Source organism: Leptopilina boulardi, unplaced genomic scaffold (genome assembly GCF_019393585.1).
Source record: "Leptopilina boulardi isolate dan_hultmark-lab unplaced genomic scaffold, ZJU_Lbou_2.1 LbouV2_310, whole genome shotgun sequence".
NCBI lineage: Eukaryota > Metazoa > Arthropoda > Insecta > Hymenoptera > Figitidae > Leptopilina > Leptopilina boulardi.
This window is the reverse complement of record NW_026137875.1, coordinates 167,308-195,053: the sequence shown is the minus strand read 5'-3', so window position 1 is coordinate 195,053 and position 27,746 is coordinate 167,308. Positions and strand designations below refer to the sequence as shown.

General features: G+C 24.5%; 3 protein-coding genes across 7 annotated transcripts in view; 2 read left to right on the top strand and 1 right to left on the bottom strand.

The window, feature by feature from the left end:
* LOC127283715 (serrate RNA effector molecule homolog) overlaps positions 1 to 20,876 on the bottom strand; it is a 37,436-nt gene extending 16,560 nt beyond the window's left edge. For 3 of the 5 annotated variants that reach the window (XM_051308741.1, XM_051308744.1, XM_051308743.1), the window contains exons 1-4: positions 20,712 to 20,876; positions 19,830 to 19,972; positions 19,569 to 19,670; positions 12,925 to 13,230 (exon numbers count right to left, since the gene is read on the bottom strand). In XM_051308741.1, coding sequence (XP_051164698.1) covers positions 12,925 to 13,230; positions 19,569 to 19,670; positions 19,830 to 19,951 — 530 coding nt within the window. In that variant the 5' untranslated portion in view covers positions 19,952 to 19,972; positions 20,712 to 20,876. The remainder of the gene's footprint in view (positions 1 to 12,924; positions 13,231 to 19,568; positions 19,671 to 19,829; positions 19,973 to 20,711) is intronic. The other 2 variants (XM_051308745.1, XM_051308746.1) reach the window with 1 other exon arrangement.
* On the top strand, positions 18 to 9,887 carry LOC127283722 (endothelin-converting enzyme 1-like). Its single transcript, XM_051308774.1, has 18 exons — positions 18 to 172; positions 547 to 635; positions 1,540 to 1,701; positions 1,947 to 2,030; positions 2,668 to 2,879; positions 3,095 to 3,328; positions 3,403 to 3,513; positions 3,928 to 4,069; positions 4,530 to 4,650; positions 4,832 to 4,922; positions 5,021 to 5,203; positions 5,809 to 5,915; positions 6,642 to 6,700; positions 7,437 to 7,488; positions 8,124 to 8,191; positions 8,920 to 9,029; positions 9,113 to 9,280; positions 9,355 to 9,887. The coding sequence occupies exons 1-18, from the start codon at positions 153 to 155 to the stop codon at positions 9,511 to 9,513; spliced, it is 2,172 nt and encodes a 723-aa protein (XP_051164731.1). The 5' UTR covers positions 18 to 152; the 3' UTR covers positions 9,514 to 9,887.
* On the top strand, positions 10,012 to 12,909 carry LOC127283728 (uncharacterized). Its single transcript, XM_051308783.1, has 2 exons — positions 10,012 to 11,339; positions 11,418 to 12,909. The coding sequence occupies exons 1-2, from the start codon at positions 11,274 to 11,276 to the stop codon at positions 12,027 to 12,029; spliced, it is 678 nt and encodes a 225-aa protein (XP_051164740.1). The 5' UTR covers positions 10,012 to 11,273; the 3' UTR covers positions 12,030 to 12,909.
* Positions 20,877 to 27,746: the final 6,870 nt, after the last annotated feature.

The window sequence follows — 27,746 nt, the reverse complement described above, 5'->3', positions numbered from 1 at the left end:
AAATGTTGGGTAATCTAAGTCACACACATATATATATATGACTCGATTTTAGTAAAAACACGATGAGTATATTGTTGAATTCAACTGTTTTAAGAGGTTCCATTAAGACAATTTTTAATTATTTTTTCTCATAATTTATTTATTTATGGAACATGGTCGATATTTATTACGTGTAAGTATAATGAAACATTTCATTCTAATTTTGTGCATTAAGTTTAATAATAATTAATCTCTTGAAATTTTTTGGTGCAAATTCTAGATAAAAAAAACTGTTTTTTTTAAATATATTGCTTTAATTGTAAAATTATAAAATATTATTTTGTAATACTGCGATGGAATTACTAACTTTGATATCAGAAAGTATATGATTTTTCATAATAAAATAAATCAATTATCCAGATAAATTTTTAAAAATTTTCTTTATATTTTGTGAAAAATTTTTAATTCATTATTTATAATTATTTTTATTTTAACATGTTCTATATATTTTTAAAATATAAAAATGATAAACAAATTAAATTGATAAATTAACTTTTATTGTTTTAGAGTTTTTGCCATCTACTTAATAACTTCGGCAAAAATAAATAATGACAATATTCCGGAGGTTTGTGAAACCAAAGAATGCCATTCATTAGGTAAGTTTATTATAATTCACATTGGAAAATTAAAACAAATATAAGATAATAAGTACCAGCAATTATAAGACGACTTTTCAGCTAATTTTTGAGATTTAGTGTATATTTAAACAATTATTTTAAGAAACTAATACGAAATTTTTTGCTGCATTAGAAAGGTAAAAAAGTTGTTAAAACAGTGCTTTTAATATCATTTTTATATTAAAATAATAAATTATTGATAAAATTGTAAATAATTAATTTGTACCAATTATTATGAGACATGAATTTTATGATGCACCTTTGTCCCATAAATGCTGTAATTTTTTGTACGAATGTATATGAAATACTTAAGCATAAAAAGCTTATATTTGTGTCCAATCAAAATTTGAAGGGTATAAAAGGCATTAAAATAAGCTGCAACGCTTATTATTTTAATCCAATTTTGCTTATTTTAATACTAAAATGGATTAAAATAAGCAAAATTGGATTAAAACAATAAGCGTTGCAGCTTATTTTAATGCCTTTTAATTTTCAGTGATGTTAGATTCAGTTGAATATTTTCAACTTTTAATTATTTGTCATTGTTTATTTATGTGCTGTATAATTAAAATAAATAAAGATTTTATTTCTGAATCATAATAATTGGTATTTTTACCTTATTTTAATATAGAAATGCTATTAAAAACACTGTTTTAGCAAGAGACATACACCTTTTTAATGCAGCAAAAAAATTCCTATTAGTTTCTTAAAATAATGATTTAAATATACACTAAATCTCAAAAACAATATACCTAAAAAGCCATCACCCACCTAATTGAACATTATTTTTGATAACGTTTCAAAAACATAAATTTTCCTTTAATTTTTAAACTACGCACACAATTATTGAAAACGTGTTTAACAAAAATATTGTGTTTTACAGCGGAATTAATTAAAAAGGGAATGAATGATAACGTAAATCCTTGCAATGACTTTTATTCCTACGTATGTGGTTCATGGCAATCTAATTATCCGGTTCCTGAAGGCGAAGAATTCTGGAATTTATATAAAATAAATAAAGAAAAAAGAAAATTTATTCTAAAAGGTAGGATAGAGAGGGGCAATGGCGCTATATACAGAGATTTTTTATTTAAAAATTTAATATAGTACCCGTTTCAATTTAGGGAAAAGGAGAAAATTATTTAAGTTTCATACAGTCAGTTTCAAAAATAAAAATTCTCGATTATCAAAATCAAATTGAGTGTAAATTTTGTACTCAATTTGAAATTATGTTTTTTCTGTATAAGGAAATTTATATTTTTTTTACTCTTCATTATGGTATTTTTTCAGAAATTATAGAAAAGCCACTAAGTTCTGAGGATACTAAGCAATTAATTTTCGAGAAAAAATTGTACAAATCTTGTATGGATGAAGGTAATTATTTTACAAAATTTTAATTTAAATTTCTATACCTAATGATGAAAAACTTTAGTTGTTCCAATATTAATTTATTTTTTCGTTCTTATCATTTATAAAATTATCTAATTCTTTTATGAGTCTAATTCATAGTCAACAATTTACACTAATAATAAATATTCTTCTTTGACAACAAAACATTTTGTTCATAAAACACAAAGGTTTTAAGATGACTGAACAAAATTTTTGTTTCTCAAATCAATGCAGCAAACTGTTTTGCTGTCAATGCCAAATATTTTTTTCCGTACACTGAAAACAAAAATTATATTTAATTTAAATAAGTTTATATACCTGATTCGTTATGTATTTTCAAGAACATTTTTTTTCTAAACACCATTTAATTGGAAGCAAGTAATTTTTAATTAAAACAAATAAAATTAATTTTAATCAATAATTTTTTTTGAATTTCAATCAAATATTTATTATTTAACTCAGACACCTTCAGAACGATAATAATTATTCATTGCAGAAAATATCTGCTTTGATAATAAATATAGCCGATTGTTGTTAAATCAAATAATTTTTATTTTCAATGAAATAACAATAATATTTAATGAAAACTTGAAATTAAAAAATATATTATGAATAATTTTAGATAGAATTAAGAGCAGAGGATTGGAACCATGGAAGAAAATTATAGACAAGATTGGTGGTTGGCCAATGGTTATGAATACAACTGAATGGGAAAAAAAAAATATCACTTGGCAAGATGTTGTTTATTATTATGTCGATATTATAGGAGGATATGGTTTATTTAAGATAGGTACTACATATAATCGAAAAAATTCCACACTTCAAATGATTGGGGTAAGAAGCAATTAATCTTTTACAATAATAAATATAAATACATATTGAGCTGAGTTGGTCAAATTTAGTAAAAATCACTGATTGAAATCATGAAAAGTAAATCACTTAATTAAAATCAGTGAATTTTTCACTAATTCAGTTTTAGAGAGTATGAAACAGCAAAATGCCAATTTTACGATAATAAAATGTACATTACAAATTTTATAATATTGCAGATTAGTCAAGATAATGAGTTTCTGCCTGACATCAGTTCTTTGAATGATATGGAAAGTAGTCATTATTATAATCAATATATTTCAGACAGTCATGGAAATAACGATAAAACAGAATATGAAAATTTTCTAGACAGAGCAATTTCTAAATATTCAGAATCCGAAGGAATGAGGGACAAAAAACAAATCGAAATTGAAAGTAGAAATTTGTATGAGTTTATTGAATCCTTGGAGAAGGTAATAATCGCATTAATTTCAAATTATATTTGAAGAAATGAAAATTGTATTATTAATCAATTTATTCTTACTAGATTAAATTAACTCAAAATGAAATAAGAGAATCTGAAGACGAAATAATGCGAATTAGCGATTTTCAGAATTTTTATAATCAGAACAATACTAATGCAAGCACAATATCAAAGGTAAACAAATGTTATTTCTTGTTATTTATTACGAATATTTAGCTCAAACGAAAATTTATTTAACTCTTCAATTTATATTAATATTGGTATCATCCTACTACACTGAAAAAAAGGTTTGGTATTGACAACCAAACGTTTGGTTGGTATTTAAGCAACCAAAATTTTTTTGTTGAATCAATAAAATTTTAAATGTCTAAATCAAAATTTGTTTGACACAACCAAAATTATAAAAAAGGATTTTTGTTGTCCTAAATAAAAATTGATTGTGACAACCAAAATTTTGTTGATTCAACAAAAAAATTTTGGTTGCTTAAATACTAACCAAACGTTTGGTTGTCAATAGCAAACCCTTTTTTCAGTGTATGATTATTATTTTTGTTGTTAAAAACTTAAGTTTATATTTATTGTTTTTAGATTAATTGGCTCGAAATGATTAAAGCCTTTTACAATAATACTAATGTTGTTATTGATGAATCAGAAGAAATAATTGTATTTGACAAACCTTACTTCAATAAATTAAGTCAACTACTAGAAAAAACAGCTCAAAGAACAATTGGTACAATAAAAATAAAATATTTTAATAAATTATATACATATATATATACATATTAAATTAACTAATTAAGGAGGGCTAAGAATTAATCAGATCTGATCATTTTTTTTGTTTTTTGTAAAAATAGTGAAAAAATCGCACTTTTTTAAAAAAGTGTACGCCATTTTGTCATTTTTAAATTTTTGACTATTTTATAGATATAACCTACTCTTTAGGATGTCTACTTTATAAACTTCGACAAGTTTATTATTCACGACTGCTATGATAACAAACTTTATTATTAAAAAATAATAATTACATTAGATAAAATTGATTCCGTAAAAATGCATTCGGTAAAAAAGTATTTAGGAAATTGTATTTGGGAAAAAAGTTTTCGGGAAAATGTACGAGAATCCGATAAGAGGAGCCTCCTCTTAAATTAAATAATGTAAAATTTTAATTAAAATATATAAATCTTTTTCAGTCAATTACATTCATTGGATGTTTATAGAGGAGACCCTTCCATATTTAGATGAAGAAATAAAACAATTCATTTATGACATGAAGGAAACTGCTGATGTAGGAATCATCGAACCATCAGAAAGGTCAAATAATTTCGAAATTTTCTATACTTTTTTTTAGTTTTAAAAGGATAGTTTTTATATCAGCACAAGAATCCCCAAGTCATATATTAACGCAAAAGTGCAGTTTAGTCCCTTTTAACTATTCAAAACACATATATGTTGTTGTTCATCTATTTTTAAATTGAAATTTTCAAATTGTTAGGTGGGAAGATTGTTTCGATAGTTTGCCATTCAATTACGGAACGTCTTTTGAATTCATAAAACGTCAATTTCCTAACACGACAAAAGAATCCGTAAGTTATGATTAAAATACAATAATATATAATACAAATAATTTACATTGACAACAGAGTCACAAGTAATGAAATATATTAATTTCTGGTTGGAATAGGCGACAACCATGGCTAAAGAAATCCAACATGAAATTGAAGTACAAATGTCGAACTCCAATTGGTTGAATAATAATACAAAGAACCTGGTTAAGGAAAAACTCAAAGCAATGAAAGTTGTAATTGGTTATTCAGAATCGTATTTTTCGAAATTTAATTCAAGTGATGAAAATATAAATGATGAGGTATGCTAATATAATTAAACACTAATTTGCAGTAATTTTCACAACTAGTCAGTGAAATTCCATTGATAATATATGGAGCAGGCATTGCAGATTAATAACCCCTTAATGTATATTTTAAATGAGGGGTTTCATGCCTAACCAAGATATTGTTTTATACCCTCCAAAAAATTATTTTGATCATAATTTTTTTCATCAAAAAATTATAAAATTAAAATTTACTATATTTTTTGTAATTTTTTTTTTCGTTTATTGGGTAAAAACAATTTTAATATAGGTAAACGAAAGGACTACAAAGCTTCCTCCACGAGGAAGCAAACAAGATTTTAACCCCTTTAAATTACAAAAAATATAGTAAATTTTATAATTTTTTGCATAAAGTTTATAAAAAGTTCAATTGAAAAGTTATGAGCATTTAAAAATAAAAAAGTAGGGTGTTCTTTTATTTTCATTTATCGAACATTTTGCTTCATCATTGTGTGAAGCAAAAAATTTCTTTCAATTATTTGATTGATTTAAAACATTTTGAGTTAAAAAATGTTTTAAATTAATTAAATTTTTTGAATAATTAAAAATTAAGAAAATTTTAATTAATATTTATTTTGCAGGTTCCGTTAGGTCAAGATTATTTCGAAAATAAAATCGCTTATTTTAAACATATAAGATTTGAAGAAGCCAAAAATATTCGTGAACTACAGAGCAATGATTCTGAGCCGTAAGTCATTAATATGTATTAATTTCATCCCAGATAGCACCGAACTTTACAGAAAGTTAATAGGAAGTTAACTAAGATAAGTTTAGAAGTTAACGTTGTTAACTTCCAGTTAACTTCCCAGAAGTTTTAAATGTCCTCAGAGTTTAAGTTAACACTGTTAACACAGAAAAAACCTAAACTCAAAATAAGTCAGGTTGGTGGCGCCACTTTCTATGTCATTTAGCACTGACTCATTTTGAACTGCAACAAAAATGAGACTAGGTTTTTTCTGTGAACTTGTTGAAAGGTAGAAAAGTGAATTTGTTGAAAGTTTTGCTTTGTATAATTTTACACAAAATTTTTATGGTAAATTTAAAAATCTATTTTCATGCGCAGAAGTTTTCTATGGCAGCTAGGGCTGCGCAATACTTTTTAATCACATTTCCCTATGTATAGACAAACTATGGATGTACTAAAATACATACATCTTGAAAAAAAATATTTTTTTTAATTTTGAATTTATCAGAAAAAACTTCTTGTAAAATTTATGCAAACTTACTTAAAAAAAACTTTTTGCAAATTTAGCTTTATAAATTCCAGCAAGTTAGCGAGAAGTTAACAGTGTTAACTTCCGAACTTATGGTCGTTAACTTACTGTTAACTTCCTGCAAAATTCGGTGCTATCTGGGATGTAATAGGAATAGGTTATTTAACTTTAAGGCACATAATTTTAATGTATTTTTACAGAGTTATTATCTCACCACTTACCTATAATGCTGTTTATGAAAAAAGCTTGAATAGTTTGAGTAAGTTGAAAGAAAATTTACTTTTGTTTAAATGTAAAATACGTTTTGATAACTTTTTTTTATTGATATAGAGTAACTGTAAGATATCAATTACTGCGCTTTCTTTAAAACCTGTTTTATGTATCAAGGGTTGCATACAATGAAATACACGGAGAGAAATAGATGGTACGGGGTACTATCTAGACAGTACCAGGTACCATATTTGATCTTACATATACGGACAGCAATCTAGATTCTATTAGTTACAATCCAGATTGTATGGAGTAACATCTAAATTGTAGTGGGTAACATAACCATACTTTTTGTAACATCTTTGATAGTACCGAGTAGCATAATGATGGTATCGGATAACATCTACTTTTTACCATCTTAAGATCATAAGTTCTTACCATCTATTTCTCTCCGTGTAATATTTTTTTGGGAACTTTTTTTTTTATTGTTTTGGGTCCAAAAACGATGATTTTTACACTAGACTGCGAAGGGCTTAAACTATATTATTATTAATTTTATTCTTTAAAATTAAACCTTGATTAATTTGTTCAAATATATTATATTTTTGGGATTTTAATTTTTGTATAAATATATCTATAAATAACACTTCAACATTTAAATCGCGCAGTAATTGGCAAATTTATCCGAAAATAATAATTTTAGAGTATATAATTTAAAAAAATTTTGCAATATAGTTAAAGATATAAGTAATTTTCTTTAATATTAATGTTAATTTGTTGAAAAGGTGTTGCAGCTGCTCTACTTTTACTTCCCATATATAATTCGACTTTACCTTTGTAAGTATTTCTATATTTTCAATTAATAAATTATTAACGCTTCACTATTTTATGAATAGAACTATACTTTTTAAATTTAAATCCGTGAGATTTTACTAATGAAATAGTTGGAATTTAGCAACTCAACAATTTCAGTAAAATTTCCACTGAAATTCAGTCATATTTCACTGAAAATTAGTAGAATTCTTTACAGTCAAATCTGTTTTACCGATTAATGATAATGTAGATTTGACTGTTTAAATCAGTAATAATTCAACTGATTTTCAGTGAAATGTGATTGAATTTTAGTGAAAATCTTACTGAAATAATTCAGTTGCTAAATTCCAACTATTTTGTCAGTGAAATTTCACTGATTCAAATTTAGAGAGTAAAAAGTTTCAATTTATTAAAAAAACACTCTTTTAATAACTTGTACTTATTATTTTAACGAATTTTCTCATATATTTGTATTTAAAAAATTCTTAGGGCCGGTTTCACCAACTATGGTTAAAAGTTAATCAGCGATTAAAGCCAATTTAACCGCTCATGATTGGTCGGTTAGGGATTTAATCGCTGATTAACTTTTAACCGGAGTTGATGAAACTGGTCCTTAATTAACCGTATTTTTAAAAAAACTTTCCTCTTTATTTCAACAGTGCGATAAATTACGGAAAAATAGGTACTACAATAGGTCACGAAATGACTCATGGATTTGATGACCAAGGTAATTTGATACACGTATATTTTTAAATATTATATAGTATAATTAAGACCATTATAGAAAAAATCATCTATACTCGGTTGCTTAATGATTTAAGAGGGGAAACTCATATAAATGCACGTTTTTTCAAGATATTTTACATATAAAAAAAGTGGTAAAGTTTATTGAATTGAAATAAAGCATACCTTGAAGTGTACAATATAAGCTATGTATAATAATTTTTTAAATTAAAAATATTGCAAAATGGAGATTGGCTACTGGTCTCAAATATTAACCATAATCAAAAAATCAAATCTTTATCGTTTAAGTATACACAAATACACTTTGCATGTCGAAGAGAAAATTAAAAAAAAAACAATTATTTAAAAATTTGGGACTATTTTGAAAAAAAATCAATTTTTTTTATAAACAATCTACAAAAAAAACTTTTTTTCAAAAAAAAGCTGCTCGTTATGCAATAGACAGTAAGTTAAAGAAGATTTCTGGTAACTTTACATTTATATGTAAATTTTTATTAATTGCATTGTCAATTCTTTTAAAATTGAACTTCTTTAACAATTTTTACTATTTTTTATAACCAATTTGTTTTTACACTTTTTTTATAATTTTGAACAATCAATCGTATAGATTAGAAAAATTTTTTCATTATTTAAAAAAATAAAATTTCTAAATTATCAAAAATATTTATTATTATTATTTATTTTAAATGTGTATATTATTTTTAACATTAGGACGAAAATATGATAAAAATGGAAATAGAATTCCTTGGTGGTCAGACGAAATGATTGATGAATATGAGAAGAGGGCCGAATGTTTTGTGGATCATTATAATAAGTATAAAGTAAATGAAACTTAATTGAATATTATTCAAACAACACTTTGAATGAGATATAATTGAAAAATAAAAATTTTTATGTAAATTAGGTAGACGGAAATCTAACTCAAGGTGAAACTATTGCTGATACCGGAGGGTTGATTGCAGCTTATGGAGCTTACAAGCAAAAAATGAAGAAAGAAAATATTAAAGATAAACGTTTACCAGGATTAGAAAACTTGGATTCAGATCAATTGTTTTTTGTTTCTGTGGCTTTTGTAAGTCTTGTTTATGGTTTCACAATGTTTATGATGATATATGCAATTACAAAAAAATTTAATTTATTTAATAGGGACATTGTGAGAGCGGAACACTAGAATATTTAGCGAGAAGTAATACTGGTGTTCATCCAAAATCGAATTTGAGAATAAATGGACTCATGGCAAACGTAAAAGGATTTAGTGATGCATTTAAATGTGATAAAGAGCCAATATGCAAACTATGGGATTGATCTGGATTCAATAAGAAAAATGTGTAGAAATGTATTTCACAAGTATCTATTTACAGTTGATGAAATCACACGTCGTACATCCGAATTAGCCAATTTTTTCGAACACCCTCACTCTGAAAATTTTAATGTAATTAATGAAACTTATAATTTTTTTTTGTCACAAAATGTGGATCTAGATTCGATTCAAAAGTGATAAACGGAAAGAAATCTTGTAAGGATATATTTAATATTTTGACACTCATATTTAGTATATTAAGTTACAATTGCGGAAGATTTTGCAGATTTTGGGGTGTTTATAGATTTCATCACTATTTTTTAAGAATGCCTAAAATAAAAATAATAAAGTTTAATATATTTAGAAACAAAAATTAGAATAGTTTTTGCGAAATTCATAATCGAACCTGTGTTTTAAAACTGAAGGTCGGAAGCTCTGACCACTGGACTACCCATCCTTGTGAGAGGTTTAAACTAACTATGTCCTTTTAAGCTATAAGCTGAGAGCGAATCAAATTATTTGGTTGTCGCAACCAAATTTTGGTTAGGACAACAAAAGATCATTTGGTATTTCAGAACAAACTATTTTGTTGTGTTAACCAAATTATTTTGTTGTCGTAACTAAATTTTGGTTGGAATTTAAAAATGTTCAACCAAATAATTTTGTTGGCCTAACCAATTGTTTGGTTGAGATAACCCTACGACTTTGTTTCAGCCAATTAAAATTTGGTTACAAGAACCTAAATTGCCTAACCAAACAATTTTGTTGCAAATTTTGTTGTCACTAACGAGTAGTCACGAAAAAAAAATGTCAGAGAAAAGTCAGGGAATTTTTTTCTTTAAGGCCATCCGGGAAAAATCCCTAACCTAAAAGTGTTTTCCCTTGCGAGATATTACTCGTAAATAACTTGAAATATTTTGTTCGGATTTGTCGGATTAATTAGATGAGGGCGAGCTGATTAAAAATCATCTCCATTTTGACAAGTAATTTTGTAGAAAAGTATTGAAAATCGTGGTTATAAAAGTTGGATTTTTGACAGAAGTGGGGACAGCAGGGATGGGTAAGTATTATACGTGACGTATTATACGTGGTTTTCTACACGTATAATACGTCTTTAGTTTTCTACGTATGTCACGTATAATACTTAGATCACGTGACGCGCGGGATTTTTAAATTTTAGAAAGTGAAAAATGTGATTTTAATAATTTATTTCACAAAATTTTCAAGTAATTTCTATTTAACAATTTATTCATTAATATGAAAGGTTTTTGAAAATTTATAAAATAATAAAATAAATACTAATTGCTCTAGTTAGGTCAAACTGTCTGCCTGTCATCCTGCGGCGATCGGGCTTAATTTATAGGTTATGCATCTTCAAATGATTGCATGTGCGTGATCTGCGTGATTATTGTCAAAAATTTTTCTCCTTTTCTTTATAAAAAATATGAGCACTAAAAGAGGTGGCAGACCAAAACAATGCTTGGGAGGAGTTGTGTTTTATTCCGAAAAATGACGAAAAAGGGAAAAATTGTGCATTGTGTGCGATTTGCAATAAAATATTGCAAAACACTGCAATTGACAGGTTAAGGATGCACAGGTAAAAATTACAAATTTAAAATTTTCTATTTTTTTATAAGCAATTTCAGATTATTATATTATATTTTTATTATAATAGTAAGATCTTATTTAATTTGTATTGTGTTTTTATAGAAGAACGTGTTTGTTGATTGACGAAAATGAGCATGTCACTTTGGAAACATCCAAAATGAGTGGTGATACCAAAGTGTCAGAATTTCAATTTGATATTGACATGTTGGACAACAATAATTCGGTAAGTTGACTTTTTAAAGATAATTTTTTTTAAATTTAATATTTATTCTAAATTCATGTAGTGATTTAAAAATTGTAGATGACTGAATGTGATAAAAATCTCAATGTTTCCATTTCAAACACGAAGAAACCACGCAATTTTCAACCTCGCATAAAATCATTCCTGGATATAATCAGTGAACAGGAGAAAAGTGATCTAAATCGATTAGTTGCAAAGCTTTTTTTGGGATGTAATGTGGATCCAAAGGTTGCAGATTCCGATTATTTCAAAATGTGCATCAAGTCACTGCGTCCAGGTTATACTCCACCTTCATCCAACGAAATATCAACAACACTATTAAATAAGTGTTATGAAAATTTAGAGAAACAAAAAAAAGATTTCAACAATAATCCTGGGATATTGTACATAATCACTGCAAACGAAAATAATTTAAAATCTGTGATAAGTTTAATTCGCCACTCGGATTTTGAAATTTCATTCCTGAAATCATGTTTGATGAGAACGACAACAACAGGAGAAGAATACGACCGAGAACTAAATAAAAATGTTTTGGCTCACAATGACGTGTATTCTTTTTATTTGAAGCATTTAGACAAATTAAAACATTTATACATTGTCAGTAAATTTAAATTTCCTCAAGCGATCAGCAAGCATTTCTTCATATTTTTCATCGATAATCGGAAAATCTAGGCGAAGCCATTCTTCTAAGGCGTCTGCTTGAGTAGTATTGGATTCTTGGAATTTATTTATTAATGTGCAAATCCCATCAAAGATAATAACAAAGTTTAAAACTTGTTGTTCGAAAACTTCATCAAAGATTAAATCAACTGCCTCCCTTTTGAAAATGTATTATACGTAGAAAACCTCGAAAAACTCACTTTTACCCATCCCTGTCAGTAGGGGAGGCGAGCACACAGACATTGAATCTATGTGTCAGTGGCCCAGAAGGTAGCGCCAATTCTAGCTAGTAAGTGGCCGCTGTTGAACTAACTTACCCCAAATTACTCCACATTAAATCTTTAATGAAATAATTTCCTCACAATATTATTGGAAAAATGGAGAAGAGCCCCACTCAGTGACCCTTCCTCTATTATTCCTCCAAATGCCAACTCGAAATACTTTATCCTTTAAAGATGAGAAGAAATTTACGAAACCCCTTTTTGCCAATGTTTAAACATTTTTTTCAATAATTATTTATCAAGATTATGAAATTCCGAGAAGAGCCCTTGGCAGGGTACCTTCCTCTATTATTTCCAAAAAATTACAACCTAAAATATTCTATCTTTTTCAAATGAGAAGAAATCTAAAAAACCATTATTTTCTCCCGGATGGCCTTAAATTAGGTAAATCAAAAAAAAAAAAAAAATTTTTTAATAAATTTTCTGATGAAAAAAAATTTCCAATCCGAGGCTTGTAATATTTTGTTTCCAATTTGTATTTTTATTAAATATTAACATAAAATAGGGGAAATGAGTGAATAAATGGGGAATTTTTTAAAATAGAGGAAAAATAGGGAAAACACTGTGAAGTCTGAAATAAGAATCAAAATTTTTATCAGCCCTGATTGCAGGTAAAATGAACAAACCTGCTGCTGTTACTGTGGTTGCTATAGTGATGATTCCCGTGATGTTGAGGATAATGATCTGAACCCCAAGATCCACCACCGCCGCCGCCACCACCACCTCCTCCACCGCCACCTCCGCCTCCACCACCGCTGTAATAATCGTGTCCACCATATCGTGGTCTATCGTCCCAATCACTGCGCATTCTTTTCATTGGTGGTGCCATTTCTTGAGATCGAGCGGGACTATAACGATCTCGACCACCGCCTCCGCCACCACCACGATATTCACGATAATCTGGTCTCGCACGTGGACGACTTGACCACTCTCTGTAATTGTTAATAATTATAATAACATCAAAATTTGAAAATCTACAGGGTTCGTACAAAAATTAATTATTGAAATTACAAATTTTTTAATGTTAAATTTCAAAAAAAAAAAATTATACAGAGAAATTTTTAATTTAATTTTCAAGTCGCATAAATTATTATCTTTAAATTTTCAGTTCAGTAGTTAATTTTAGATATTTAAAAAATGTCAAAATTTTCAACTTTTTCTGTAAAAAAAATTTATTTTTATATAAATGGACTTATAATAAAATGTCCCTTAGATCAAGATACATTTGAATATTAATAATATTATATTAATATTTAAATATTAATAAATGCAATTGTAAAGAACTAAAGAAAATTATTAATCTTTTTTTTAGGCAGCATCAGTTAATATTGAAACATCAATTTACGCAGCGCAATAATAAATTCAGTGACAAATTAAAAAAACATCAAAAACAGCGCATTACAGATTTGTTTCTCCAATTATTCTTTTCAAAAATTAACTTTTCCATATATACTTTACTCTAGGATATTTTAATTTAAATAATAATTGATTTCTTAAAAACTTAGGAGAAACTGAAAAATTGATTTTCGACAAAATATCAAGACAAATATAAGAATTTATTCAAAAATGATAATTTTTTTTTTAACTTTTCTTGGGTTTAATTCACTGTTTAATAGTTTTAAATTATACTACATCATGAAAGAAAAAAAAATAATTAATTAGTTAATAAATTTTTTAATAGAACTCGAAATTATGAACAAATAAAAATTGAAACTTCTCTCATAATTTATATTACTATTTTTCATCAAGAAATTTTTTTTCTACATTTTTCTCGTCATTCTGAACAATCAATTGTTTGAATATTAAAAAATTAAAATTTATACAAAAAGTAAATTTAAAAAACTAAAGTTATAAATAATTATATACCAATCTTTAATTATTCACAATTAAATATAGTTTTCGGTTTTAAAAAATCATTGGTAGTAATTTTTCTAAAATTTAATTTCTTGCACAATTTGTATTATTTCCCATCGTAAATTTTTTCTTTTTAATTTTAATAATATGGAATAATTTTAGACTGTAAATAATCCCAGAAAGAAAATGTCGACTTTCAACAACGTAAATATCACAAAGAACGGTAAAAAATATTAATTATTTACGGATAAATTAACAAATGAAAAAAAAAACAGTCAAAATAGGAGATTTTTTAAATATCTAATTGAATAATAAACATAACTTCTTCGCTTAGGTATAATTTTATTCTCAGATTTCATTAGTTTTCAGAAAATTATCTTTAAATTGAAAGATTTTTTTTTTTAATTTAAAAAAATTTTTTAAATCTGAAAAATTTAGAAATTTAAACAAATTTCAGGCCATTTTTTCCATGATTTCCATATTTTATACGAACCCTGTAAATCTATAACAGGGTGTCCAGCAATTTTTGAAAAAAAAAAAAAATTCAAGAATTGAATTCAAGTACAAAATAATTTTTTTACGGTTCACTTTAAACGTAGTAATTTTTAATCTTTTAAACATGAATTTTATTATTTGATTTTTGATTATTTGCTTATAATTAAAAAATTTACGTTCCGTGATAGGTAAATATTTTTTTCATAAATTATTGAAAAAATTTAAATTTAATAAAATTTAAATATATATATAACACCAAAAAATTATCAAAATTGTAATTCAAATTTTTGAGAAACTTAATTTTTTCAGAATTTTGAATGCAATTTTCAATTAACTCGTTCAGAATTTAATTATTTCCATTAAGAAAACAATTTTGACTAAAACTCTTCGCAATTTTATCGTTTTCAAAAATTTTAATGATCTCTTTCAATAATTTTGCAAACAATTTTAATGAATGATATATGGACGATTCCACGTGAGGTTTACCTATGACCTTTTAAATTCGTCTAAATATATTTTTTTCTTATTCTTTGTAGAAAAAAAAGGTTTTCGGTTTTTTTTTAATTTTTTTTTATAAGTGCTCAAATTTTCGAGTTATGAATTTTTAAAAATCTGATTTTTTCCAGTTTTTTTGAAATACATTTAATTTCAATGACATGTAACTCTAAAAGTATTGAATTTAGGAATTATGACCAAGATACAAAAAAGTTTCAGTTTTTTATCGACTTTCAAAATATGTTAAAGAAAAAAAAAATTTTGAATTTGTTTATAAAATACAGCGATTTTTTATAAACAAATTAAATTTTTTTAAATTTAGGCGCGATTTTTTTTTATTTTTACACACATGAAAATAAGAAGAAAATTTTGTAATAAGTTTTGGAGTGGGCCTGATGATCCTTTTGTTTATATAATTTGTTTAAAAAAAAAAATTTACTTTTTTTTTGTTTTTTTTTTTAATTTTTTAAAATGAAAAGTATTTTTGACACTAGGATCTACTAGTAAACTCATATTAAAGCAAATTGAAATACATTTTATTTTGAAAAATAAAAAGAAAAACTAAAAAAAAAGTAAATTTTTTTTTTTTAAACAAATTATATAAACAAAAGGATTGTCAGGCCCACTCCAAAACTTATCACAAAATTTTCTTCTTATTTTCATGTGTGTAAAAATAAAAAAAAATCGCGCCTAAATTTAAAAAAATTTAATTTGTTTATAAAAAAAACCGCTGTTTTTTATAAACAAATTCAAAATTTTTTTTTTTCGTTAACAAAAAGTCGATAAAAAACTGAAACTTTTTTTGTATCTTGGTCATAATTCCTAAATTCAATACTTTTAGAGTTACATGTCATTGAAATTAGATGTATTTCAAAAAAACTTGGAAAAACTCGAAAATTTGAGCACTTATAAAAAAATATGTAAATCTTTTTTTTCTACAAAGAATAAGAAAAAAATATATATTTAGACGAATTTAAAAGGTCATAGGTAAATCTCACGAGGAATCGCCCATAAACAGTTGATCAAAATGTACCAAATCTCCCCGAAATTTTTTTTTCTTAATGGACTTTTTCTATGTTTGAAAACCAAAAAACGTTGATTTTGAAAAAAAAATGTTTGTGGGAGGGTCCGGTACATTTTGATCACCCTGTATAATATGAATTAAAATATTCTATACGATTCTGTTCGTTGAATTTTGTGGAACAATAAAAGATATTGAAATTTTTTGCTTTTAAAGAATGTTACAAAAACACAAAATGTAGAATAGTAATTATTAAAACTAAAACAATAATTTCAATTGTTCATAAATTTACGATTAAAAAAGTTTAATTATTTCTGTGAAAATTTATAATTTAAAAAGAATTTTTAAAAAGACAACTCGTCTTAAATATCTAACAAAAAAATAAAAAAATTAACGTAATTCCTTCCTTTAGAAATATATATATATGTGCCATTCCAGGAGTTTTTTAGCACTTTTCGGAGTAACCTTTCCAAATTAAATGAAACATTTTTTTAATAATATTTATTAATATAAAAGTCCAAAAAAATCACTTTTTAAGTAAAAACAATTGTTTATTTAAAAAATACAACAATAAATAATGCAAAAAATTCACTTTTTTCCTGCAACTCCAAATAAATTGGTTTAAAGATCAAAATTTTCCTTATGTTTCAAGCTTTAATACCGCACAAGAAACATTGAGTCCGAGAAAATATTCAACTCACAATTTTTTAAACAATGTTTGTTTACTTTTTTGTATTTTATTTACTGTGAAACGTCTGCTAAAGCTGCGCGCGACGTTTGGAAGTTGTCGCTTTCCTTATTGAGCAGAAGCTCATTACACTAGCGTAGTAGAAAGCATGTTGTGCGAAAAGTGAGGTTATGTTGTCATTAAACGAAACGTAAAAATTTCTGGTTATCACATTGAATGGTTTTTAATTATCTATTTTGCAGTAAAAAATCATAAAAAGCATTTTTGAAGGATGAAAAACTTCACTTTTCACACAACATGTTTTTTACTACGCTAGTGTAATGAGCTTCTGCTCAATAAGGAAAGCGACAACTTCCAAACGTCGCGCGCAGCTTTAGCAGACGTTTCACAGTAAATAAAATACAAAAAAGTAAACAAACTTTGTTTAAAAAATTGTGAGTTGAATATTTTCTCGGACTCAATGTTTCTTGTGCGGTATTAAAGCTTGAAAGATAAGGAAAATTTTGATCTTTAAACCAATTTATTTGGAGTTGCAGGAAAAAAGTGAATTTTTTGCATTATTTATTGTTGTATTTTTTAAATAAACAATTGTTTTTACTTAAAAAGTGATTTTTTTGGACCTTTATATTAATAAATATTATTAAAAAAATGTTTCATTTAATTTGGAAAGGTTACTCCGAAAAGTGCTAAAAAACTCCTGGAATGGCACATATATTAAAAATGCACCAATGTGAGAAAACAGAAATACAACATAGATTTTACGAAAATGTCTAAATTAGGGTTCGTACAAAAATCTGTAATTCAGACTTCGGATCAACTTAAAGGCACAAAAAAAGTCATTCTAGTCGATTTATATTCCAAAAAAAGTCGAAAAAGTCAATTTTTTTTATTTTAACAAAAATATTTTACAAATTTTTAAATAAAAAAATTTTTTTTTAAATAATAATACTTTTGGAAGGGTTAAAGTTAAATTTTTTAGAAATAATTGAAATTCAAGAGATTTCGTTCATTTTCATTCAATAATTAAATTTTACAGAACTAAAAATAATTTATCAAATAATTTTAGATAACATTTTTGAAATGTAATTGAATTTTCAAAGATTTACATTGAAATTTTTGAAATTAATTGAACTTCAAGTGATTTCACAGAAAATTAAAAGACATTAAAATAAGCTGCAACGCTTATTATTTTAATCCAATTTTTCTTATTTTAATCCATTTTGGTATTAAAATAAGCAAAATTGGATTAAAATAATAAGCGTTGCAGCTTATTTTAATGCCTTTTAATTTTCTGTGTTTTAATTAAAATTTTTTGATGATTTCACTAAAAAATTTATTATAAATTGCGGACAAAAATACAATAATTTGAAAACCATTTTTAATTGAAAAATGCTTTCAGATAGTTGAATTTTCAAAGAATATTACAAAAATAGTTTTTTTTTTAAAAAAAAAAATAAATTTCCTTAGAGTTATAATTGAAATTATTAAATTTCAATAAATGTTAGATGGAAAATTTTAGAAATAATTAAAATTTAGAAGATTTTAAATTCAAATTTTTGAAAATAATTGAAATTTTTGGATAATAATTCAATTTTAGTTGATTTTTGATTGAAAATTTTGATAATAATTAATTTTGAATTGAAATTTTTGAGAATAATTGAATTTGAATTGAAATTTTGGGTAATAATTTAATTTTAGTTGATTTTTGATTGAAAATTTTAATAATAATTAATTTGGAGTTGAAATTTTGGATCATAATTGAATTTTAATTGATTTTGAATTAAAATTTTGGGTAATAATTGAATTTTAGTTGATTTTGAATAGAAAATTTTGAAAATAATTGAATTTCCTTTGATTTTGAATTAAAATTTTTTTGGTAATTTTGTTTGATATTTTTTTAAAATTATAAACAATTGTTAAATTTCATAAAAATTTTAATTGAAAAATAATTTGATATAATTGAATTTGTGATGAATTACATTAAAATTATTAAAAATAATTAATTTAATGAAGAATTTTAGTTAAAAATTCGTTTAATAATTGAAATAAAGAAGATTTGCATTTTATACTTAAAAAAAATATATTTTATTAAAAAATTTTTTTTTAAAAATGTAAAAAAAAAGTCGAAATAGTCGCATTTTATTGAAATAAGTCGAAAACTTTACGAAGCTGAAGTACGCAACATTTATGATAAACAATTTTTAAAGAAATAATTTTTTAAAATGAAAAATTCTATAATTTTTTGCCTAAAAAATATTTCTTGTAGTTTTCATTAATCAACAAATTATAAAAAAAAAATATTTTTTAGGCAAAAAATTATTTCTTTAAAAATTGTTTACATAAATGTTGCGTACTTCAGCTTCGTAAAAAAGGCGTATTTTTGAAAAAAAAAAGTCGGAAATAGTTTTCAAAGTTAAATTTAAAAAATCTAATAATAAACATAACTTCATTGCTTAGATATAATTTTGTTTTTTAGATTTCAACAATTTTTCAGAAAATTATCTTTAAATTTAAAGAATTTTTTTTTTATTTTAAAAAATTATTTAAATCTGAAAAATTTGGAAATTTACAAAAAATTCCAGGCCTTTTTTTTATGATCTCCAGAAAGTTTTTAAAATTCCATATTTTTTTTTTTTTTTCATGATTTTCCTGTTTCTGTACGAACCCTGTTAAATTAATTAATAAAATGTGTAAATTATTTATTTTGCACTGTTTACCTTTTTACCAACATTGATCCTATAGAAGAAGGATACGGAGGAGAGGAAGATGAAAAGGGATTGGACTTTGGAGATCGAACAACGGATTTTTTGTGATTCCTCCTGAAAATTAAAGGTTTTCGTCTTGGTTTCGAAAGTTTAAAATTGAATTTTAGTGTTTAAATTCTCTTATTCTTAATTGTTTTGTTTGTGTTTTTAAAAAGTAAATTAAAAAAAAAAAAAAAAAAATAGAGAGAGAGAAAGAAAGTGAATTTTTCTTACCTATCAACCCAATCATCGCGACGACGATCTTCTCTTCTACCCTCTCTTGAATATGATTCCGTTCTTTCACCTCTAAATTTGTCTCTCCTTTTACGATCATACTCATCATCAGAGTCTGCCATTGTTAAAAATTAGTCTGTTATCTGAAATCATTATACAAATTTTAAATATTATACATAATTGAAATAAAATTTATTCTATTCAAATAATCAGTAACTTTAATAAATTATCAAATAAATAATAATTGAATCAATTAAATTGTATATTTGTTTCAAAAACAAAAAATCATTGATTTAAATAGATATTTATTTAAATATAGTAAAGTAAAGAATTTAAATTAATTTTATTTTTCAGAACACTATTCGATGATGAAATTTTTAAAATTACGAAATTTAATGGATAAATCAATAATATATTTCGATACTCAATTAAAATTACTTGATTTGTTTGTCTTATTAAAAAGTCGTTTTATATACCTATACGTATAAAAAAGTGAAATTCTAATTCTGTTACAAAAATGACAATGAGCTTACGTCGACAACATAACCTATTTTTTTTTTTTTTTTTTGTATGAGAATGAACGGCAATGAATATAAATAAAGCACAAGTTTTAATCTTTCTAGAATTATAATAAATAAAAACTAGAAATTTCTAGAAATATTTTATATTTTTGAAAGTGAATAATGTTAGCCATGTCAACGATTACGTATATACAATACTCCAAAACACTTGCTTTATGGTATTGTATGACTATATGTAATAAGCTTATTAACATTCAAATGAATAATTAAAATCAATTAACATTGTAAGTTAACTATACTAGATATTGTAAATTATTTCAAATTACACTATATCTTGAATTATTTACAACATTTTACTCACCGATGACACTTTACTAGAACGCTTGGAAACAACGTAGTGAAGAGAGGGAGAGAGACACGACGACACCACTGACGACTATCGATATTTTCGATATATAGTTATCGATACTATACCTTCTCGATGAATTAATTTTTTTATCATAAAACAATATATATATTCACAATTTTTTTTTGCGATTTTTCGAAATTCTTTTAGAACTTGTTTATTTACATTTATAAATATATTTCTTAAATTTTATTTAAAGCACTTCTAATGCAAAATATTAAATAGAGAACTTTGGCATTTTTATCTCGAAATAAATCAATATCACATCGAGACATTTAATTCACAAGACTGTCAAATGGCGTTGTGAGGGCGCTCTATAATCTCTGAAATTATGAACATTTATATTTATTATGAAATATATTTTTAAAAAAACATAATTAAAAAAAATTGATAAAATTATTTTTATGCAAAATTAAGACAATATTTATCTCCTACTAGTTTAAAATAAATATTTCTCGTGTTTATTAAAATATTTTAAACATTTACACGGAGAAAAAAAAAGGAGAACCGCTTAACCCGCCGGTAAAGCAGTTCTCTTAAACGAGAGTGTTGTTTGACCGCTTGGAAAGTGAGCCGTTCGCTTTTCGAAGAGTTGAAGGTTTTTTTGTAGTGGCGGTAATTTACATTACGAAGAGAAAGAAGATTTCTGTAAATTATCGATAAATTACCGACTAATTTTTACTTCTATAATTTATCAGAATTAACAAAAAAAATTTGAATTACTATAAAATTTCTACAGACAATTAACTTAGAATCTATTGTGCGTTGGCCTTAAATTGTAAAATATTAAAAATTGTGGAAGAAGTTCACTTTTAAAAGAATTACCAATAACATTTCAATCAATCAAAATTTACATCATGTCGACGGGTGTTAAGAAGAATAACACAATACACAATTGAAATTCGGAACGATAAAAAAACACTTGAAGAAAATATGAGATTTCTAAAATATAATCAAAAATAGTTTTCATTTTAAGGTTATGTGATTGTTGTGACGTATGTGATATATGACACATGTAAATATTTTCTGCAGGTTTTCTCGCAAAATATTTGATAGATTGAGCTAAAATTATTTTTAGAGAACTTAAAAATAAATGTCGACTTAATGTAATTCGATCAATTAAATTTTCGACCTTTTTAATTTTTGGGAAAAATCATGCGCTTCTGGTAGTGCGCCCTTAGTTTTCGTGCAAAGGTATTTTATAGGAGGATTTTTTTTTGGTATATCACCCGTTGATGTAGACTTGTCAATTTTTTTCGAACTTAGAATAATTCCATTGATTATTATGATTTAAATTAACAAATTTTCTAAGTTAAAAATTTTTAATTTTGTAAATTTCTTTATATATATACCTATTTATTTTCTATATATGTTTAATTTTTATATAATATTTTTAAACACTTTGGTTTTTAATAAAATTTCATAAAAAAAATATTTAAAATAATGTTTTGTTAATTTTTATTTAAAATTTGTATTCTAGGTAAAATATTTCCAACAGTATATATTATTGTAATGTAGATAAAATTTATATTGACATGCATAAACAAAACTTAAACATTTGAAATGTACTTAAATATAGTTTCAAATGTTAAAATTTATACCAGATAGCAAATAACGGTTTTTATTTTATTTTCCATTCTTATGAAAGTTTACAAAAATTTATTTGAAATATGAATTTTTAGAAATATTTAATAATTATGATTTAGTGATTTAATCTTATATATCTGCGTTTTTAACTATATGATTCTTTTGATAAAATTGATACAGATTTCAAAATTATTTTTTTTTATCAATCTTTTAAAATTAATTTTCAGCATTTAGAAAATATTCAAAAGAACATATAATTTACCATTAAATTGTAAAAAGTATTCTTGACTTTTGTGAAGAATATCTGAAATAATAAATTGATATTTATTTTTTTATTCAAAAAATCCATGATTTTGTCTAAAAATATCAGTTTTCCTTAAAAACAATATGAACATCAACTCCAATCGTGCTCGATATATTTTTCCTGTAATCTACACGTAAAAATACGCATGTATATCAAATGTGAACTGTCTTGATCAAATGAGCTGCTCGGAAGAAGAACTCGCTCTTCGCTCGGAAGGGACAATTTCATAGCAGTTGTAGGCATAAAAATAGGAAAAAAAAAATTTCAAAAAAATTAAATAACAAATTTATTAGTAATAATTATTAAAGATGGGAGATAAAGAGCGTAAAAACCTTGAGAAGGTGTACGCAGAAAATCAAAATAAAATAAAAAATAGTAATAATTATTACTATTTTTTATTTTATTTTAATTTTAAATATTAATAAAATAGTAATAATTATTACTATTTTTTATTTTATTTTGATTTTCTGCGTACACCTTCTCAAGGTTTTTTATCCCCCATCTTTAATAATTATTACTAATAAATTTGTTATTTAATTGTAATAAAATTTAAAATTATTTAATAATATAATATATTTAATAAAAATTTAGATACAATATATACATATTTAAAAATTTTTTTAATTATTTTTAATAGGTAATGTTGTTAATTAATTTTTTATTAATTGTTCATAATTTTAAACAATTTAATTAATAATATTATGAAAATAACTAATAATATTTTTGAAAAGTAATGGGAAGATGATGTTTTCACGCCCTGAGAGCGTAATAAGACTCTACTCTACGTGGCGATGTGATATGTGGCTGCACGCGTTTCTTTAAAACTTCAATATTTTTTAAACTATTTAATAAATCGTTTTGTAAATTTACAAAAAAACTTTATTACACATTGATAAACAAATGTCTCACTGGAAGTTCTTGAAACTCGGAACTTCCCCGCAGACTTTTTGTCGGCAAAGGTAAGAAAACATGATTATCAATATGTCCTTAAATAAAAATTAAAAATTATTAAACAAATGATGATTTCAAACATTCTTATTATGGTCTCCTTTTCTCTATACTTCAATGTGTTAGGATACCAATTCTAAAGTAATTTTATTAATAATTGTCGAAGATATGACAATTTATGTTTTAAAATTGAATGAAATTTAAGAATTAAAATTTGTCAGTTTTTTGTTATTATTAACTAAAATATTCGCTCAACAAAAAAATTTTAAAGAAAAAAAAGATGCGCTTTAATATTTTATACAAGGTAGTACTTTTTAAAAATAAAAATTTTGAAATTTTTTTTTTCCTATTGGGTCAATCCATTATATTTCGACTGAAGTCGTCGCTGACTAATTTTTAAAAATTATAATACTTTGCAGGAATGATTTTGAAGTTATCAAGATCACGAAATGAAAAGAATTTTAATAAAATTTTAATTATTTATTGCAAAATATGAATTTAAAGTATATGAGGTGCTGAAAACTGTCAATTTTTTAGCCATTAGAAAATATGCAAAAATACGTAGAATTTACCATAAAAATAAAAAAATTTTTTTGTAATTTACTAAGAATGAATAAATTTATCATTATCAATTGATGTAATTATTTAAATATGTGAAATAATATATAAAATATGATTTTCAAGTTCGCCTGTCAAATAACCTAAATTTGCAAATTTCATCTATTAAATGTGAGAAAGAGAAGTCATTAAATTGAAAAAAACCTTACCAAATATAAAGTACCTGTGACTAACTTTTAGTTTTTCTTAGCACTTTTTTCCTTTTTTCTTCATAAATGTGAAATAAAAAGCAATAAAAATTGGCACTTTGCTTATTTTCACTATTTTCAAATGTAAATAACTTTCTTGGAGAAAACTGAAAAATTACAAAACTTGGGCTAATTGATCACTAACTACACACACTGGAAAAAAATTCGCTTTGGTCCCGAAGATACTTTTTGAGATAATTATGTTTAAATTTTTCACAATTTTTATCAGGTTAATGCATGTGATTTTTATAAAATTGAAGTTAGTTCAAAATGTTTAACCAATAAAACCTAACTTCGTCCTTAAAAAACTACATGTATTAACCTGATAAAAATTGTGAAAAGTTTAAACTTAATTATCTCAAAAAGTATCTTCGGGACCAAAGCGAATTTTTTTCCAGTGTGTGTAGTTAGTGATCAATTAGATATTGCCCAAGTTTTGTAATTTTTCAGTTTTCTCCAAGAAAGTTATTTACATTTGAAAATAGTGAAAATAAGCAAAGTGCCAATTTTTATTGCTTTTTATTTCACATTTATGAAGAAAAAAGGAAAAAAGTGCTAAGAAAAACTAAAAGTTAGTCACAGGTACTTTATATTTGGTAAGGTTTTTTTCAATTTAATGACTTCTCTTTCTCACATTTAATAGATGAAATTTGCAAATTTAGGTTATTTGACAGGCGAACTTGAAAATCATATTTTATATATTATTTCACATATTTAAATAATTACATCAATTGATAATGATAAATTTATTCATTCTTAGTAAATTACAACAATTTTTTTTTACTTTTATGGTAAATTCTGTTTTTTTTTTTGCATATTTTCTAATGGCTAAAAAATTGACAGTTTTCAGCACCTCATATACTTTAAATTCATATTTTGCAATAAATAATTAAAATTTTATTAAAATTCTTTTCATTTCGTGATCTTGATAACTTCAAAATCATTCCTGCAAAGTATTATAATTTTTAAAAATTAGTCAGCGACGACTTCAGTCGAAATATAATGGATTGACCCTATTTTTATGCCGAATCATGTTCGCTATATTTTTCCTGTAATTTTCACGTAAAAATACATAAATGTACTAAATTTAAGCTCTCTATGTGAAAAGATGTGGCCACCAGGGGGGGGGGGTAAATAGTCATTTTTAGGGATTTTTCGTAAAAATTCATGGTTTTTCCTTGACAACGCAATGATAATAAATCCCTACGAGATTCGCTATATTTTTCCTGTAATCTACATGCCAAAATACATATGTGTATATGTACCAAATTTCAGCTCTCTAGATAAATTCATGTGGCCGCTAGGGGGGGGGGTGGTACATGCCTTGCTTCACTAGTCTCATTAATAGGGTTCCCCCTTTGGGTACGGAACCCTAAAAATAAAAGGCTATTAATGAAATTAAGAAGTTAAGTTTAAATAATTATTTTTAAATATCTAGTATTGTTTTTAAGAAAATTATTAATATTATTTTTTAAACTGTCTTTTTAAAATATTAATATAATCGTTAAATTTTATTTCATAAAAAATGACGAATACAAAATAAAAATTTTAAAACCTGCTTTACTGCTTTATTCATTTTGAAGTAAAATTATTTTATGAAAATGAAAAAACTTGTTTTTTTTTCAAGGACTACCAAAAATGTAGAACATTGTTGTTTAAAAAAATCTAAAATTATTGTGAATTATCAAAGTTAAGAAAAAATTTTTTTGACTAAATTAGAAACTTTATTTTTTGAAAAAATATTAAAATTTTTAAAAATTCATACGATTCATTGTCTAGAATCATGAAAAAAGCCTATAAAAAATTACTGATAAAAAATAATAAAAATTGTAGAAGAAGTTGAATTTTTAAGGAATAATTGATAAACCAAACATAATTGGATTGGTTTAGGGATAAAGATTTTTTAAACATTTTTTTTTAGAAATTGAAATCATATTTTCGTATGAAAAATGAAAAAATTAATTTTTAACAATGTTTTTTTTTTCTTTCAGATTTAATTTTTTCAAAATCAATACTATTGATTGTTCAGAATCATGAAAAAAGTGTATAAGAAAATCACTAATGAAAAATAATAAAAATTGCTACAGAAAGTGTTTAAAATATATATATTGTATACATACATATATATATAAAAAAAATCATATTTTTTATGTACAATTTATTTGTAAATTCTCTTAAAAAAATAATTTCACTTCAAAATGAATAAAGCAGTAAAGTATAGATTTTAATACTTTTTAATCTTTTCGACGAACGTGATGTTTCATATGTAATAAAATTTTTCGATTAAATTAATATATTTTAAAAACACATTTACAAAAATATTTTTATTATTTGCAAAAAAAATTTACTATATTTTTTGTAATTTAATAGTTAAAATTTTGTTTTTAAAACTGTTTGTTATCCTTCGATTTTTTTAAAAAAATTTTTCATAAAAACAACTTCTTTTTACAAAAATTTAAATTTTTTCAATATTTTCGGAATTTTATAAAATTTTTGAAATTTTGAATTTTCTAAAAATATCTCCGGTTTTCTTTATACTACGTACTTTTATGTATTTTGATGCGCTGATTACGAAAATCATACTAACGATACCAGAAAATTTGATTTTTATGGTAAAGACCATAAAATAATTCAAAAAAATTTTTTTTTTCGTTTTTTTTTTTATTGGTTACACATTAAAAAAAAACTTTTAAAATTGATGCATTTTTAAGGAAGTTATGAGCATTCAAAAATAAAAAATCATTAAAATTCTGAAATTTTGAAAAATTTATATTCTCATAAAGGGGCCATCCATAAAGCATGTGATGCTTTAGGGGGTAGGGGGGGGGGGTCAGCAAAATATCACACTACATGTTAATCATAAATGCAAAAAGCATCACAAGGGGGTTTTCGCACCATTTTCATGTTTGAACATTTAGGGCACAAAATTTAAAGATTTTAAGCATTTCTTGATACCTTCAAAAAAATTTATTAAAAAAAAAATTTTAATAGTTTTTTCTGATTTTTTTTTGAATTTGCACATGCAGAGAAATATGTTAATGAAATTCAATTAAATAATGTGTCTTTCCCGTCTTTAAAGGGTTAAAATCTTTCGGTAACATAAAATTATCAAAATTTTTTTGGATTTTTTTTTCTACAAAAAAAAAAAAAGGAAAATTATAGATATTTATCAAGTTCATAACTTTAAAGAAATAATAAAACGTTTATCATTTTTTGCGGTGGAATTTTTTTATTGGTTACTTTACTTTAAAAAATATCTAAAATTACATATTAAATTTTTATATTTTTCGTGACCGACGTGTATATAAATATCGCGCGACTTTTATAATTTCCTCATATCGTTTT